This window comes from Phyllobates terribilis, unplaced genomic scaffold (assembly GCF_046119375.1).
Source record: "Phyllobates terribilis strain yellow unplaced genomic scaffold, ASM4611937v1 Scaffold_2__4_contigs__length_985480577, whole genome shotgun sequence".
In the NCBI taxonomy this organism is placed as follows: domain Eukaryota; kingdom Metazoa; phylum Chordata; class Amphibia; order Anura; family Dendrobatidae; genus Phyllobates; species Phyllobates terribilis.
Genome location: NW_027362762.1, coordinates 977,224,219 through 977,239,149, shown reverse-complemented (window position 1 = coordinate 977,239,149; position 14,931 = coordinate 977,224,219). Strand labels below are relative to the sequence as shown.

The following is a 14,931-nucleotide window of genomic DNA, read 5'->3' as shown; positions in this document are numbered from 1 at the left end:
CTCGCCCTTAGTCTTCCTCTGCCCTCTGCCCTCCTCTCGCCCTTAGTCTTCCTCTGCCCTCTGTCCTCTTCTCGCCCTTAGTCTTCCTCTGCCCTCCTCTCGCCCTTAGTCTTCCTCTGTCCTCCTCTCGCCCTTAGTCTTTCTCTGCCCTCTGTGCTCCTCTCGCCCTTAGTCTTCCTCTGCCCTCTGTCCTCCTCTCGCCCTTAGTCTTCCTCTGCCCTCTGTCCTCCTCTCGCCCTTAGTCTTCCTCTGCCCTCCTCTCGCCCTTAGTCTTCCTCTGCCCTCTGTCCTCCTCTCGCCCTTAGTCTTCCTCTGCCCTCCTCTCGCCCTTAGTCTTCCTCTGCCCTCTGTCCTCCTCTCGCCCTTAGTCTTCCTCTGCCCTCTGTCCTCCTCTCGCCCTTAGTCTTCCTCTGCCCTCTGTCCTCCTCTCGCCCTTAGTCTTCCTCTGCCCTCTGCCCTCCTCTCGCCCTTAGTCTTCCTCTGCCCTCTGTCCTCCTCTCGCCCTTAGTCCTCCTCTGCCCTCTGTCCTCCTCTCGCCCTTAGTCTTCCTCTGCCCTCTGTCCTCTTCTCGCCCTTAGTCTTCCTCTGCCCTCCTCTCGCCCTTAGTCTTCCTCTGCCCTCCTCTCGCCCTTAGTCTTTCTCTGCCCTCTGTGCTCCTCTCGCCCTTAGTCTTCCTCTGCCCTTTATCCTCCTCTCGCCCTTAGTCTTCCTCTGCCCTTTATCCTCCTCTCGCCCTTAGTCTTCCTCTGCCCTTTATCCTCCTCCCGCCCTTAGTCTTCCTGGTCTCTGCAGACTCCTCGCTGGAGGTCGTACTCATGTCCCGGGATCAGCAGGTGATGTCCGGCTCCTCTGCTCGCCTCTTCTGCATTGTGAAGGCTGCGTACAGTTTTCGGGATCGGCGGATCTCTTGGTCCTGGGACTTCCAGCCGGACTTCGGGTCTTTCCAGAATCTGGTGAATGTGTCCGGGGAAGGTGACGTATCCTGGGGGGAATCCAACCCCGGACTCCAAGGAAAAGCTCAACTTTCTATAATGGGGACGACCAGCACACTGACCATCGACCAGGTGCAGCGCCAGCACCACCAGGGGGCGTACCGCTGCAGGGTCCAGGTCCAGAGCCGAAGCACCACTGTCCCCCGCGCCTCAACCGCCTCCAACACCATGAGCCTAAAGGTCCAACTGCCAGGTACCTACAGCACGTATCAGACAGGGCAGGATTAGATACACGGCTCAGCACGGTATCATATGGGATGGGATTAGATACACGGCTCAGCAGACGGTATCACACAGGAGAGGGTTATGTACATGCTGTGTTCTCTGCTCTGCAGCCGCTCTTCTCCTGGTGGACGCCGCTGATCGGACCGTGTTGGTGACCGCTGGTCAGGATGAGGTGGCCGTGTCCTGTGACATCAGGGCTCTGACCCCGGGTGCCGTCCTCCAGGTTGGGTGGTTCCTGGTGTCGCCCACCTCGCCCTCTGCAGTGAACATCGTGAATGTGACCCACGAGGGTCTGACCTCTCGCCAGCCCGGATTTCCCTGGTTCTTGACTGAACGCGTCTCCCTTAATAAAGTCGTCCTCCGTATCCTGCGCCCGCAGCTGCCGGGGTCCTTCTACTGCACGGTGCGAGAGCTGCTGCCGGAGAGCGGAGGGTGGGTCACCGTGGCGGAGCAGAAGTCCGGGATCACACGAGTGATGCTGCGCGCCTCAGGTACCGAGACACTGCGATACCGCACCCGAGAATATGCTGAGAATGGCGCCATCTGCTAAATCTCCCCGGCCCCGTGCCTCTCGTCCCGGCCCCGTGCCTCTCGTCCCGGCCCCGTGCCTCTCGTCCCGGCCCCGTGCCTCTCGTCCCGGCCCCGTGCCTCTCGTCCCGGCCCCGTGCCTCTCGTCCCGGCCCCGTGCCTCTCGTCCCGGCCCCGTGCCTCTCGTCCCGGCCCCGTGCCTCTCGTCCCGGCCCCGTGCCTCTCGTCCCGGCCCCGTGCCTCTCGTCCCGGCCCCGTGCCTCTCGTCCCGGCCCCGTGCCTCTCGTCCCGGCCCCGTGCCTCTCGTCCCGGCCCCGTGCCTCTCGTCCCGGCCCCGTGCCTCTCGTCCCGGCCCCGTGCCTCTCGTCCCGGCCCCGTGCCTCTCGTCCCGGCCCCGTGCCTCTCGTCCCGGCCCCGTGCCTCTCGTCCCGGCCCCGTGCCTCTCGTCCCGGCCCCGTGCCTCTCGTCCCGGCCCCGTGCCTCTCGTCCCGGCCCCGTGCCTCTCGTCCCGGCCCCGTGCCTCTCGTCCCGGCCCCGTGCCTCTCGTCCCGGCCCCGTGCCTCTCGTCCCGGCCCCGTGCCTCTCGTCCCGGCCCCGTGCCTCTCGTCCCGGCCCCGTGCCTCTCGTCCCGGCCCCGTGCCTCTCGTCCCGGCCCCGTGCCTCTCGTCCCGGCCCCGTGCCTCTCGTCCCGGCCCCGTGCCTCTCGTCCCGGCCCCGTGCCTCTCGTCCCGGCCCCGTGCCTCTCGTCCCGGCCCCGTGCCTCTCGTCCCGGCCCCGTGCCTCTCGTCCCGGCCCCGTGCCTCTCGTCCCGGCCCCGTGCCTCTCGTCCCGGCCCCGTGCCTCTCGTCCCGGCCCCGTGCCTCTCGTCCCGGCCCCGTGCCTCTCGTCCCGGCCCCGTGCCTCTCGTCCCGGCCCCGTGCCTCTCGTCCCGGCCCCGTGCCTCTCGTCCCGGCCCCGTGCCTCTCGTCCCGGCCCCGTGCCTCTCGTCCCGGCCCCGTGCCTCTCGTCCCGGCCCCGTGCCTCTCGTCCCGGCCCCGTGCCTCTCGTCCCGGCCCCGTGCCTCTCGTCCCGGCCCCGTGCCTCTCGTCCCGGCCCCGTGCCTCTCGTCCCGGCCCCGTGCCTCTCGTCCCGGCCCCGTGCCTCTCGTCCCGGCCCCGTGCCTCTCGTCCCGGCCCCGTGCCTCTCGTCCCGGCCCCGTGCCTCTCGTCCCGGCCCCGTGCCTCTCGTCCCGGCCCCGTGCCTCTCGTCCCGGCCCCGTGCCTCTCGTCCCGGCCCCGTGCCTCTCGTCCCGGCCCCGTGCCTCTCGTCCCGGCCCCGTGCCTCTCGTCCCGGCCCCGTGCCTCTCGTCCCGGCCCCGTGCCTCTCGTCCCGGCCCCGTGCCTCTCGTCCCGGCCCCGTGCCTCTCGTCCCGGCCCCGTGCCTCTCGTCCCGGCCCCGTGCCTCTCGTCCCGGCCCCGTGCCTCTCGTCCCGGCCCCGTGCCTCTCGTCCCGGCCCCGTGCCTCTCGTCCCGGCCCCGTGCCTCTCGTCCCGGCCCCGTGCCTCTCGTCCCGGCCCCGTGCCTCTCGTCCCGGCCCCGTGCCTCTCGTCCCGGCCCCGTGCCTCTCGTCCCGGCCCCGTGCCTCTCGTCCCGGCCCCGTGCCTCTCGTCCCGGCCCCGTGCCTCTCGTCCCGGCCCCGTGCCTCTCGTCCCGGCCCCGTGCCTCTCGTCCCGGCCCCGTGCCTCTCGTCCCGGCCCCGTGCCTCTCGTCCCGGCCCCGTGCCTCTCGTCCCGGCCCCGTGCCTCTCGTCCCGGCCCCGTGCCTCTCGTCCCGGCCCCGTGCCTCTCGTCCCGGCCCCGTGCCTCTCGTCCCGGCCCCGTGCCTCTCGTCCCGGCCCCGTGCCTCTCGTCCCGGCCCCGTGCCTCTCGTCCCGGCCCCGTGCCTCTCGTCCCGGCCCCGTGCCTCTCGTCCCGGCCCCGTGCCTCTCGTCCCGGCCCCGTGCCTCTCGTCCCGGCCCCGTGCCTCTCGTCCCGGCCCCGTGCCTCTCGTCCCGGCCCCGTGCCTCTCGTCCCGGCCCCGTGCCTCTCGTCCCGGCCCCGTGCCTCTCGTCCCGGCCCCGTGCCTCTCGTCCCGGCCCCGTGCCTCTCGTCCCGGCCCCGTGCCTCTCGTCCCGGCCCCGTGCCTCTCGTCCCGGCCCCGTGCCTCTCGTCCCGGCCCCGTGCCTCTCGTCCCGGCCCCGTGCCTCTCGTCCCGGCCCCGTGCCTCTCGTCCCGGCCCCGTGCCTCTCGTCCCGGCCCCGTGCCTCTCGTCCCGGCCCCGTGCCTCTCGTCCCGGCCCCGTGCCTCTCGTCCCGGCCCCGTGCCTCTCGTCCCGGCCCCGTGCCTCTCGTCCCGGCCCCGTGCCTCTCGTCCCGGCCCCGTGCCTCTCGTCCCGGCCCCGTGCCTCTCGTCCCGGCCCCGTGCCTCTCGTCCCGGCCCCGTGCCTCTCGTCCCGGCCCCGTGCCTCTCGTCCCGGCCCCGTGCCTCTCGTCCCGGCCCCGTGCCTCTCGTCCCGGCCCCGTGCCTCTCGTCCCGGCCCCGTGCCTCTCGTCCCGGCCCCGTGCCTCTCGTCCCGGCCCCGTGCCTCTCGTCCCGGCCCCGTGCCTCTCGTCCCGGCCCCGTGCCTCTCGTCCCGGCCCCGTGCCTCTCGTCCCGGCCCCGTGCCTCTCGTCCCGGCCCCGTGCCTCTCGTCCCGGCCCCGTGCCTCTCGTCCCGGCCCCGTGCCTCTCGTCCCGGCCCCGTGCCTCTCGTCCCGGCCCCGTGCCTCTCGTCCCGGCCCCGTGCCTCTCGTCCCGGCCCCGTGCCTCTCGTCCCGGCCCCGTGCCTCTCGTCCCGGCCCCGTGCCTCTCGTCCCGGCCCCGTGCCTCTCGTCCCGGCCCCGTGCCTCTCGTCCCGGCCCCGTGCCTCTCGTCCCGGCCCCGTGCCTCTCGTCCCGGCCCCGTGCCTCTCGTCCCGGCCCCGTGCCTCTCGTCCCGGCCCCGTGCCTCTCGTCCCGGCCCCGTGCCTCTCGTCCCGGCCCCGTGCCTCTCGTCCCGGCCCCGTGCCTCTCGTCCCGGCCCCGTGCCTCTCGTCCCGGCCCCGTGCCTCTCGTCCCGGCCCCGTGCCTCTCGTCCCGGCCCCGTGCCTCTCGTCCCGGCCCCGTGCCTCTCGTCCCGGCCCCGTGCCTCTCGTCCCGGCCCCGTGCCTCTCGTCCCGGCCCCGTGCCTCTCGTCCCGGCCCCGTGCCTCTCGTCCCGGCCCCGTGCCTCTCGTCCCGGCCCCGTGCCTCTCGTCCCGGCCCCGTGCCTCTCGTCCCGGCCCCGTGCCTCTCGTCCCGGCCCCGTGCCTCTCGTCCCGGCCCCGTGCCTCTCGTCCCGGCCCCGTGCCTCTCGTCCCGGCCCCGTGCCTCTCGTCCCGGCCCCGTGCCTCTCGTCCCGGCCCCGTGCCTCTCGTCCCGGCCCCGTGCCTCTCGTCCCGGCCCCGTGCCTCTCGTCCCGGCCCCGTGCCTCTCGTCCCGGCCCCGTGCCTCTCGTCCCGGCCCCGTGCCTCTCGTCCCGGCCCCGTGCCTCTCGTCCCGGCCCCGTGCCTCTCGTCCCGGCCCCGTGCCTCTCGTCCCGGCCCCGTGCCTCTCGTCCCGGCCCCGTGCCTCTCGTCCCGGCCCCGTGCCTCTCGTCCCGGCCCCGTGCCTCTCGTCCCGGCCCCGTGCCTCTCGTCCCGGCCCCGTGCCTCTCGTCCCGGCCCCGTGCCTCTCGTCCCGGCCCCGTGCCTCTCGTCCCGGCCCCGTGCCTCTCGTCCCGGCCCCGTGCCTCTCGTCCCGGCCCCGTGCCTCTCGTCCCGGCCCCGTGCCTCTCGTCCCGGCCCCGTGCCTCTCGTCCCGGCCCCGTGCCTCTCGTCCCGGCCCCGTGCCTCTCGTCCCGGCCCCGTGCCTCTCGTCCCGGCCCCGTGCCTCTCGTCCCGGCCCCGTGCCTCTCGTCCCGGCCCCGTGCCTCTCGTCCCGGCCCCGTGCCTCTCGTCCCGGCCCCGTGCCTCTCGTCCCGGCCCCGTGCCTCTCGTCCCGGCCCCGTGCCTCTCGTCCCGGCCCCGTGCCTCTCGTCCCGGCCCCGTGCCTCTCGTCCCGGCCCCGTGCCTCTCGTCCCGGCCCCGTGCCTCTCGTCCCGGCCCCGTGCCTCTCGTCCCGGCCCCGTGCCTCTCGTCCCGGCCCCGTGCCTCTCGTCCCGGCCCCGTGCCTCTCGTCCCGGCCCCGTGCCTCTCGTCCCGGCCCCGTGCCTCTCGTCCCGGCCCCGTGCCTCTCGTCCCGGCCCCGTGCCTCTCGTCCCGGCCCCGTGCCTCTCGTCCCGGCCCCGTGCCTCTCGTCCCGGCCCCGTGCCTCTCGTCCCGGCCCCGTGCCTCTCGTCCCGGCCCCGTGCCTCTCGTCCCGGCCCCGTGCCTCTCGTCCCGGCCCCGTGCCTCTCGTCCCGGCCCCGTGCCTCTCGTCCCGGCCCCGTGCCTCTCGTCCCGGCCCCGTGCCTCTCGTCCCGGCCCCGTGCCTCTCGTCCCGGCCCCGTGCCTCTCGTCCCGGCCCCGTGCCTCTCGTCCCGGCCCCGTGCCTCTCGTCCCGGCCCCGTGCCTCTCGTCCCGGCCCCGTGCCTCTCGTCCCGGCCCCGTGCCTCTCGTCCCGGCCCCGTGCCTCTCGTCCCGGCCCCGTGCCTCTCGTCCCGGCCCCGTGCCTCTCGTCCCGGCCCCGTGCCTCTCGTCCCGGCCCCGTGCCTCTCGTCCCGGCCCCGTGCCTCTCGTCCCGGCCCCGTGCCTCTCGTCCCGGCCCCGTGCCTCTCGTCCCGGCCCCGTGCCTCTCGTCCCGGCCCCGTGCCTCTCGTCCCGGCCCCGTGCCTCTCGTCCCGGCCCCGTGCCTCTCGTCCCGGCCCCGTGCCTCTCGTCCCGGCCCCGTGCCTCTCGTCCCGGCCCCGTGCCTCTCGTCCCGGCCCCGTGCCTCTCGTCCCGGCCCCGTGCCTCTCGTCCCGGCCCCGTGCCTCTCGTCCCGGCCCCGTGCCTCTCGTCCCGGCCCCGTGCCTCTCGTCCCGGCCCCGTGCCTCTCGTCCCGGCCCCGTGCCTCTCGTCCCGGCCCCGTGCCTCTCGTCCCGGCCCCGTGCCTCTCGTCCCGGCCCCGTGCCTCTCGTCCCGGCCCCGTGCCTCTCGTCCCGGCCCCGTGCCTCTCGTCCCGGCCCCGTGCCTCTCGTCCCGGCCCCGTGCCTCTCGTCCCGGCCCCGTGCCTCTCGTCCCGGCCCCGTGCCTCTCGTCCCGGCCCCGTGCCTCTCGTCCCGGCCCCGTGCCTCTCGTCCCGGCCCCGTGCCTCTCGTCCCGGCCCCGTGCCTCTCGTCCCGGCCCCGTGCCTCTCGTCCCGGCCCCGTGCCTCTCGTCCCGGCCCCGTGCCTCTCGTCCCGGCCCCGTGCCTCTCGTCCCGGCCCCGTGCCTCTCGTCCCGGCCCCGTGCCTCTCGTCCCGGCCCCGTGCCTCTCGTCCCGGCCCCGTGCCTCTCGTCCCGGCCCCGTGCCTCTCGTCCCGGCCCCGTGCCTCTCGTCCCGGCCCCGTGCCTCTCGTCCCGGCCCCGTGCCTCTCGTCCCGGCCCCGTGCCTCTCGTCCCGGCCCCGTGCCTCTCGTCCCGGCCCCGTGCCTCTCGTCCCGGCCCCGTGCCTCTCGTCCCGGCCCCGTGCCTCTCGTCCCGGCCCCGTGCCTCTCGTCCCGGCCCCGTGCCTCTCGTCCCGGCCCCGTGCCTCTCGTCCCGGCCCCGTGCCTCTCGTCCCGGCCCCGTGCCTCTCGTCCCGGCCCCGTGCCTCTCGTCCCGGCCCCGTGCCTCTCGTCCCGGCCCCGTGCCTCTCGTCCCGGCCCCGTGCCTCTCGTCCCGGCCCCGTGCCTCTCGTCCCGGCCCCGTGCCTCTCGTCCCGGCCCCGTGCCTCTCGTCCCGGCCCCGTGCCTCTCGTCCCGGCCCCGTGCCTCTCGTCCCGGCCCCGTGCCTCTCGTCCCGGCCCCGTGCCTCTCGTCCCGGCCCCGTGCCTCTCGTCCCGGCCCCGTGCCTCTCGTCCCGGCCCCGTGCCTCTCGTCCCGGCCCCGTGCCTCTCGTCCCGGCCCCGTGCCTCTCGTCCCGGCCCCGTGCCTCTCGTCCCGGCCCCGTGCCTCTCGTCCCGGCCCCGTGCCTCTCGTCCCGGCCCCGTGCCTCTCGTCCCGGCCCCGTGCCTCTCGTCCCGGCCCCGTGCCTCTCGTCCCGGCCCCGTGCCTCTCGTCCCGGCCCCGTGCCTCTCGTCCCGGCCCCGTGCCTCTCGTCCCGGCCCCGTGCCTCTCGTCCCGGCCCCGTGCCTCTCGTCCCGGCCCCGTGCCTCTCGTCCCGGCCCCGTGCCTCTCGTCCCGGCCCCGTGCCTCTCGTCCCGGCCCCGTGCCTCTCGTCCCGGCCCCGTGCCTCTCGTCCCGGCCCCGTGCCTCTCGTCCCGGCCCCGTGCCTCTCGTCCCGGCCCCGTGCCTCTCGTCCCGGCCCCGTGCCTCTCGTCCCGGCCCCGTGCCTCTCGTCCCGGCCCCGTGCCTCTCGTCCCGGCCCCGTGCCTCTCGTCCCGGCCCCGTGCCTCTCGTCCCGGCCCCGTGCCTCTCGTCCCGGCCCCGTGCCTCTCGTCCCGGCCCCGTGCCTCTCGTCCCGGCCCCGTGCCTCTCGTCCCGGCCCCGTGCCTCTCGTCCCGGCCCCGTGCCTCTCGTCCCGGCCCCGTGCCTCTCGTCCCGGCCCCGTGCCTCTCGTCCCGGCCCCGTGCCTCTCGTCCCGGCCCCGTGCCTCTCGTCCCGGCCCCGTGCCTCTCGTCCCGGCCCCGTGCCTCTCGTCCCGGCCCCGTGCCTCTCGTCCCGGCCCCGTGCCTCTCGTCCCGGCCCCGTGCCTCTCGTCCCGGCCCCGTGCCTCTCGTCCCGGCCCCGTGCCTCTCGTCCCGGCCCCGTGCCTCTCGTCCCGGCCCCGTGCCTCTCGTCCCGGCCCCGTGCCTCTCGTCCCGGCCCCGTGCCTCTCGTCCCGGCCCCGTGCCTCTCGTCCCGGCCCCGTGCCTCTCGTCCCGGCCCCGTGCCTCTCGTCCCGGCCCCGTGCCTCTCGTCCCGGCCCCGTGCCTCTCGTCCCGGCCCCGTGCCTCTCGTCCCGGCCCCGTGCCTCTCGTCCCGGCCCCGTGCCTCTCGTCCCGGCCCCGTGCCTCTCGTCCCGGCCCCGTGCCTCTCGTCCCGGCCCCGTGCCTCTCGTCCCGGCCCCGTGCCTCTCGTCCCGGCCCCGTGCCTCTCGTCCCGGCCCCGTGCCTCTCGTCCCGGCCCCGTGCCTCTCGTCCCGGCCCCGTGCCTCTCGTCCCGGCCCCGTGCCTCTCGTCCCGGCCCCGTGCCTCTCGTCCCGGCCCCGTGCCTCTCGTCCCGGCCCCGTGCCTCTCGTCCCGGCCCCGTGCCTCTCGTCCCGGCCCCGTGCCTCTCGTCCCGGCCCCGTGCCTCTCGTCCCGGCCCCGTGCCTCTCGTCCCGGCCCCGTGCCTCTCGTCCCGGCCCCGTGCCTCTCGTCCCGGCCCCGTGCCTCTCGTCCCGGCCCCGTGCCTCTCGTCCCGGCCCCGTGCCTCTCGTCCCGGCCCCGTGCCTCTCGTCCCGGCCCCGTGCCTCTCGTCCCGGCCCCGTGCCTCTCGTCCCGGCCCCGTGCCTCTCGTCCCGGCCCCGTGCCTCTCGTCCCGGCCCCGTGCCTCTCGTCCCGGCCCCGTGCCTCTCGTCCCGGCCCCGTGCCTCTCGTCCCGGCCCCGTGCCTCTCGTCCCGGCCCCGTGCCTCTCGTCCCGGCCCCGTGCCTCTCGTCCCGGCCCCGTGCCTCTCGTCCCGGCCCCGTGCCTCTCGTCCCGGCCCCGTGCCTCTCGTCCCGGCCCCGTGCCTCTCGTCCCGGCCCCGTGCCTCTCGTCCCGGCCCCGTGCCTCTCGTCCCGGCCCCGTGCCTCTCGTCCCGGCCCCGTGCCTCTCGTCCCGGCCCCGTGCCTCTCGTCCCGGCCCCGTGCCTCTCGTCCCGGCCCCGTGCCTCTCGTCCCGGCCCCGTGCCTCTCGTCCCGGCCCCGTGCCTCTCGTCCCGGCCCCGTGCCTCTCGTCCCGGCCCCGTGCCTCTCGTCCCGGCCCCGTGCCTCTCGTCCCGGCCCCGTGCCTCTCGTCCCGGCCCCGTGCCTCTCGTCCCGGCCCCGTGCCTCTCGTCCCGGCCCCGTGCCTCTCGTCCCGGCCCCGTGCCTCTCGTCCCGGCCCCGTGCCTCTCGTCCCGGCCCCGTGCCTCTCGTCCCGGCCCCGTGCCTCTCGTCCCGGCCCCGTGCCTCTCGTCCCGGCCCCGTGCCTCTCGTCCCGGCCCCGTGCCTCTCGTCCCGGCCCCGTGCCTCTCGTCCCGGCCCCGTGCCTCTCGTCCCGGCCCCGTGCCTCTCGTCCCGGCCCCGTGCCTCTCGTCCCGGCCCCGTGCCTCTCGTCCCGGCCCCGTGCCTCTCGTCCCGGCCCCGTGCCTCTCGTCCCGGCCCCGTGCCTCTCGTCCCGGCCCCGTGCCTCTCGTCCCGGCCCCGTGCCTCTCGTCCCGGCCCCGTGCCTCTCGTCCCGGCCCCGTGCCTCTCGTCCCGGCCCCGTGCCTCTCGTCCCGGCCCCGTGCCTCTCGTCCCGGCCCCGTGCCTCTCGTCCCGGCCCCGTGCCTCTCGTCCCGGCCCCGTGCCTCTCGTCCCGGCCCCGTGCCTCTCGTCCCGGCCCCGTGCCTCTCGTCCCGGCCCCGTGCCTCTCGTCCCGGCCCCGTGCCTCTCGTCCCGGCCCCGTGCCTCTCGTCCCGGCCCCGTGCCTCTCGTCCCGGCCCCGTGCCTCTCGTCCCGGCCCCGTGCCTCTCGTCCCGGCCCCGTGCCTCTCGTCCCGGCCCCGTGCCTCTCGTCCCGGCCCCGTGCCTCTCGTCCCGGCCCCGTGCCTCTCGTCCCGGCCCCGTGCCTCTCGTCCCGGCCCCGTGCCTCTCGTCCCGGCCCCGTGCCTCTCGTCCCGGCCCCGTGCCTCTCGTCCCGGCCCCGTGCCTCTCGTCCCGGCCCCGTGCCTCTCGTCCCGGCCCCGTGCCTCTCGTCCCGGCCCCGTGCCTCTCGTCCCGGCCCCGTGCCTCTCGTCCCGGCCCCGTGCCTCTCGTCCCGGCCCCGTGCCTCTCGTCCCGGCCCCGTGCCTCTCGTCCCGGCCCCGTGCCTCTCGTCCCGGCCCCGTGCCTCTCGTCCCGGCCCCGTGCCTCTCGTCCCGGCCCCGTGCCTCTCGTCCCGGCCCCGTGCCTCTCGTCCCGGCCCCGTGCCTCTCGTCCCGGCCCCGTGCCTCTCGTCCCGGCCCCGTGCCTCTCGTCCCGGCCCCGTGCCTCTCGTCCCGGCCCCGTGCCTCTCGTCCCGGCCCCGTGCCTCTCGTCCCGGCCCCGTGCCTCTCGTCCCGGCCCCGTGCCTCTCGTCCCGGCCCCGTGCCTCTCGTCCCGGCCCCGTGCCTCTCGTCCCGGCCCCGTGCCTCTCGTCCCGGCCCCGTGCCTCTCGTCCCGGCCCCGTGCCTCTCGTCCCGGCCCCGTGCCTCTCGTCCCGGCCCCGTGCCTCTCGTCCCGGCCCCGTGCCTCTCGTCCCGGCCCCGTGCCTCTCGTCCCGGCCCCGTGCCTCTCGTCCCGGCCCCGTGCCTCTCGTCCCGGCCCCGTGCCTCTCGTCCCGGCCCCGTGCCTCTCGTCCCGGCCCCGTGCCTCTCGTCCCGGCCCCGTGCCTCTCGTCCCGGCCCCGTGCCTCTCGTCCCGGCCCCGTGCCTCTCGTCCCGGCCCCGTGCCTCTCGTCCCGGCCCCGTGCCTCTCGTCCCGGCCCCGTGCCTCTCGTCCCGGCCCCGTGCCTCTCGTCGTTTTCATCGGGCAGTGACATTATTTTTTCCTATTGCAGATACAATGCTGAGCGTCTGTAAGGAGAACATGAGCCGCGCGGAGCCTGCGGGGGGCGACTTGCTGCTGCACTGTTTCTTGGAGGAGGTTCCTGGCCCTGCCCCCATCTTTTCTGTGTCCTGGTATTACCAGGCCGCCCCGTCCTCCTTCCCCAGCCTCCTATACAGGGTCGGTTGGGATGGGGTCACTGAATATAATGAGGCTCTGGTGGGGCGGCTGCAGGTGGGGGCCGCAAAGCGGGGGAACTACACCCTAACCCTGCGGGCTGTGGGGCAGGAGGATGCTGGGATATATCACTGCCGGCTGGAGGAGTGGAGGCTGCAGAAGGACGGCTGGAGGCTGGAGACTTCGGATACTTCCGGATACCTGCAGCTCAGGGTCACCGCCCCAGGTAAGAGATCCCCACTGTGGGGCCGGGTCATCAGAGCAAACACGGGGCTCCGACCTCCCTCTGACATCATGTATCCCCTCTAATAAAGTGTGGGGGCAGATTGTGGGGCGCCGAAGCCTCAGAATAACAGGTTCTGGGGCTCCTAATCTGTAGGACAAGGGTTTGTGGGTTTCCGGGTCGGGACAAGTCAGGTTCTAGATCAGTAGAACATGAGTTGCTGATATCTAGATCATTGTATCCTGGAGTCTAAGGGTCTAGGTCATTGTCCCTTGCCGAGAGGTTCTGGCTCGGGCCGGCCGGGGCCTCTGGGCCCGCTGGCTCGGGCCGGCCGGGGCCTCTGGGCCCGCTGGCTCGGGCCGGCCGGGGCCTCTGGGCCCGCTGGCTCGGTACTGACCCCTGATACAGTTCTACCTTCTTTCTTCCAGATGATCGGCTGAGTGTGAACATCACCACGTTAACCCTCACGGCCCCAGAAGGGTCCAGCCTGGCCCTGCCCTGTCATGTGGAGTCCATGTCTGTTCCCGGCTCCACCTTCTCCATCACCTGGTGGAAGGTCGGGGTCCCCGAGCACCAGCTACTGTACAATGCCAGTCACCAGGGCCAGTCCGTGCCACCCGGGGAGGAGGACCACCAGTATGAGCGGACATCAGAGCACACGTTCCAGCTGAGGATCCTTCGCGCACACCCGCCAGACACCGGCACCTACTACTGCAGGGTCCAGGAGTGGACGAGGACGCCCCGCGGGGTCTGGTACCAGATAGGACAGCAGACCGGAGGGAACATTTCCGTCACCATCCAGACTACAGGTGCACGTCTGTTATTACACTGCTATCCTCCAGTCACTATTCTGCTGTTACATCAGGTCTTATCCTCCAGTCACCTCCAGAGCTGCAGTCACTATTCTGCTGTTACATTGTGTCTTATCCGCCAGAGCTGCAGTCACTATTCTGCTGTTACATTGTCTTATCCTCCAGTCACCTCCAGAGCTGCAGTTACTATTCTGCTGTTACATTGTGTCTTATCCTCCAGAGCTGCACTCACTATTCTGCTGTTACATTGTGTCTTATCCTCCAGAGCTGCACTCACTATTCTGCTGTTACATTGTGTCTTATCCTCCAGAGCTGCATTCACTGTACTGCTGTTACATTGTCTTATCCTCCAGTCACCTCCAGAGCTGCACTCACTATTCTGCTGTTACATTGTGTCTTATCCTCCAGAGCTGCAGTCACTATTCTGCTGTTACATTGTGTCTTATCCTCCAGAGCTGGACTCACCGTTCTCCCGTCTCCTCTTTCCTCGCAGGTGTCGGCTCTCACGTGTGCTCGTCTCCGGCGCTCTTCTCCGTCTTGTTGCTCTTCTCGGGGCTTCTTCTGATCTTGCTCGTGCTTCTTGGGTGGAGACTTGTGACCCGATGGAGGAATAAGGCCGGATGTTCGCCCCCGATGAGTATGAAGAGTTTGCGGATATCCGAGGTGACCGGCCGGCGAGCGGAGAACCATGATGAGGCGGAGCAGATCCCACTCTGATGTACAGGGGTCCGCAGTCGCTGACTCAGTGAGGTAGACACAGACCTGCTGGAGCGTTAATGTATTGTGGACCTTCTCACTGAGCGCAGGGACTCATGTGGGACCTCCGGGGGCTCGTGTCCCCGCACCCTTGACCTCAGTATGAAGGAGATTTATACACCATGAAACTCTCAAACTGCAGCAAAGTCGCCCTAAAGATGGTTCTCCACAGCCAAGATTGAATCCACGGCAGAGGTGGCCCCTAGAGCCGGACCCCGGGTTCTCTGAGGACACCACTTGTACCTATAAATCCTCCCTCCCACCTACAGGATGGATCCTCGGGGGTGGTGCTGGCCAGAGATTGTGTGCAGTGCCCCGCCCCCTCCGGCCGTGCCCCTCCCTACATGCCCCGCCCCCTCCCCTCCTGCCGTGCTCTAAAACCTGTGTCATGTAATAAAGATCTGGTGATCATCCCGCTTTCATCTCCACCATCGCTGATCTCACCGAGAAGCACAAACCCTGACACATCTGTACACAGTACTGTGCTGCTTGAAAGTTTGTGAACCCTCAGAATTTTCCATATTTCTGTATCAATTGGAACTAAAACTGTGGAGGGAGGGCAGCAATGACCCTTCAGGGTTGACCAAGAGAGTGTGAAATTATTATGTTTCAAGGTTGCTTGCAATCAGGGAACCAGACGGAGGCAGAGCTCTGTATGGGAGGATCCGGAGAATCTCTAATCTCGTTTATTTCTACTTGGCATTTTATATTGTTTTAAGTTTATCAATAGCCAATCACCTACAGCCATACTACAGGCGTGAACCAATGTTAGTACAATTATTAAGGAAACACACATATGGTCATATTATCATTAGTTCGGTGCATGGTAGAAAGTTACAAGGTTATACATCCCGGCTCAGACTAGCTAGATAACAGGAGCCGGGGGTCTCATATAAAGTTCTTGTGAGAAAATTGCATGTGAAGCAGGAGAAAAGAATGAAAGATTGTATGCTATGCAAGGAGTAATAATAACATAATATTAGGAGCAAGCAACAGAAATGAAGTAACTATAAAAGTAACTATAGCATGAATATCGATATGTCCCTTACAAAAATACATCAGATTTACACACAAATCCTAAAAGTAAAGAAGAAAGAAAAGAGGCGAAAACGGGAGACTGGATTTATCTTCTGTCATTTTAGTAGGTGTCCAAACAAAGGAAATCCCCTGCAGTAATAATAATGGGGGGGGGGAGTGAGGTCACAGGTCACCCGTGCTGGACATGAGGCGGGGAGCGCGGTCACGGGCGACTGCTGCAGGACATGAGGCGGGGAGCGCGGTCACAGGCGACTGCTGCAGGACATGAGGCGGGGAGCGCGGTCACAGGCGACTGCTGCTGGACAT

General features: G+C 71.6%; 1 protein-coding gene across 1 annotated transcript in view; it reads left to right on the top strand.

Moving 5' to 3' along the window:
- The window catches only part of LOC141241405 (immunoglobulin superfamily member 3-like), a 48,336-nt gene extending 33,651 nt beyond the window's left edge, over nucleotides 1–14,685 (top strand). The window contains exons 6-10 of the mRNA XM_073668764.1: nucleotides 793–1,185; nucleotides 1,328–1,708; nucleotides 11,633–12,022; nucleotides 12,448–12,828; nucleotides 13,325–14,685. Of these exons, the coding sequence (XP_073524865.1) occupies nucleotides 793–1,185; nucleotides 1,328–1,708; nucleotides 11,633–12,022; nucleotides 12,448–12,828; nucleotides 13,325–13,548 (1,769 nt within the window). The 3' untranslated portion in view covers nucleotides 13,549–14,685. The remainder of the gene's footprint in view (nucleotides 1–792; nucleotides 1,186–1,327; nucleotides 1,709–11,632; nucleotides 12,023–12,447; nucleotides 12,829–13,324) is intronic.
- Nucleotides 14,686–14,931: the final 246 nt, after the last annotated feature.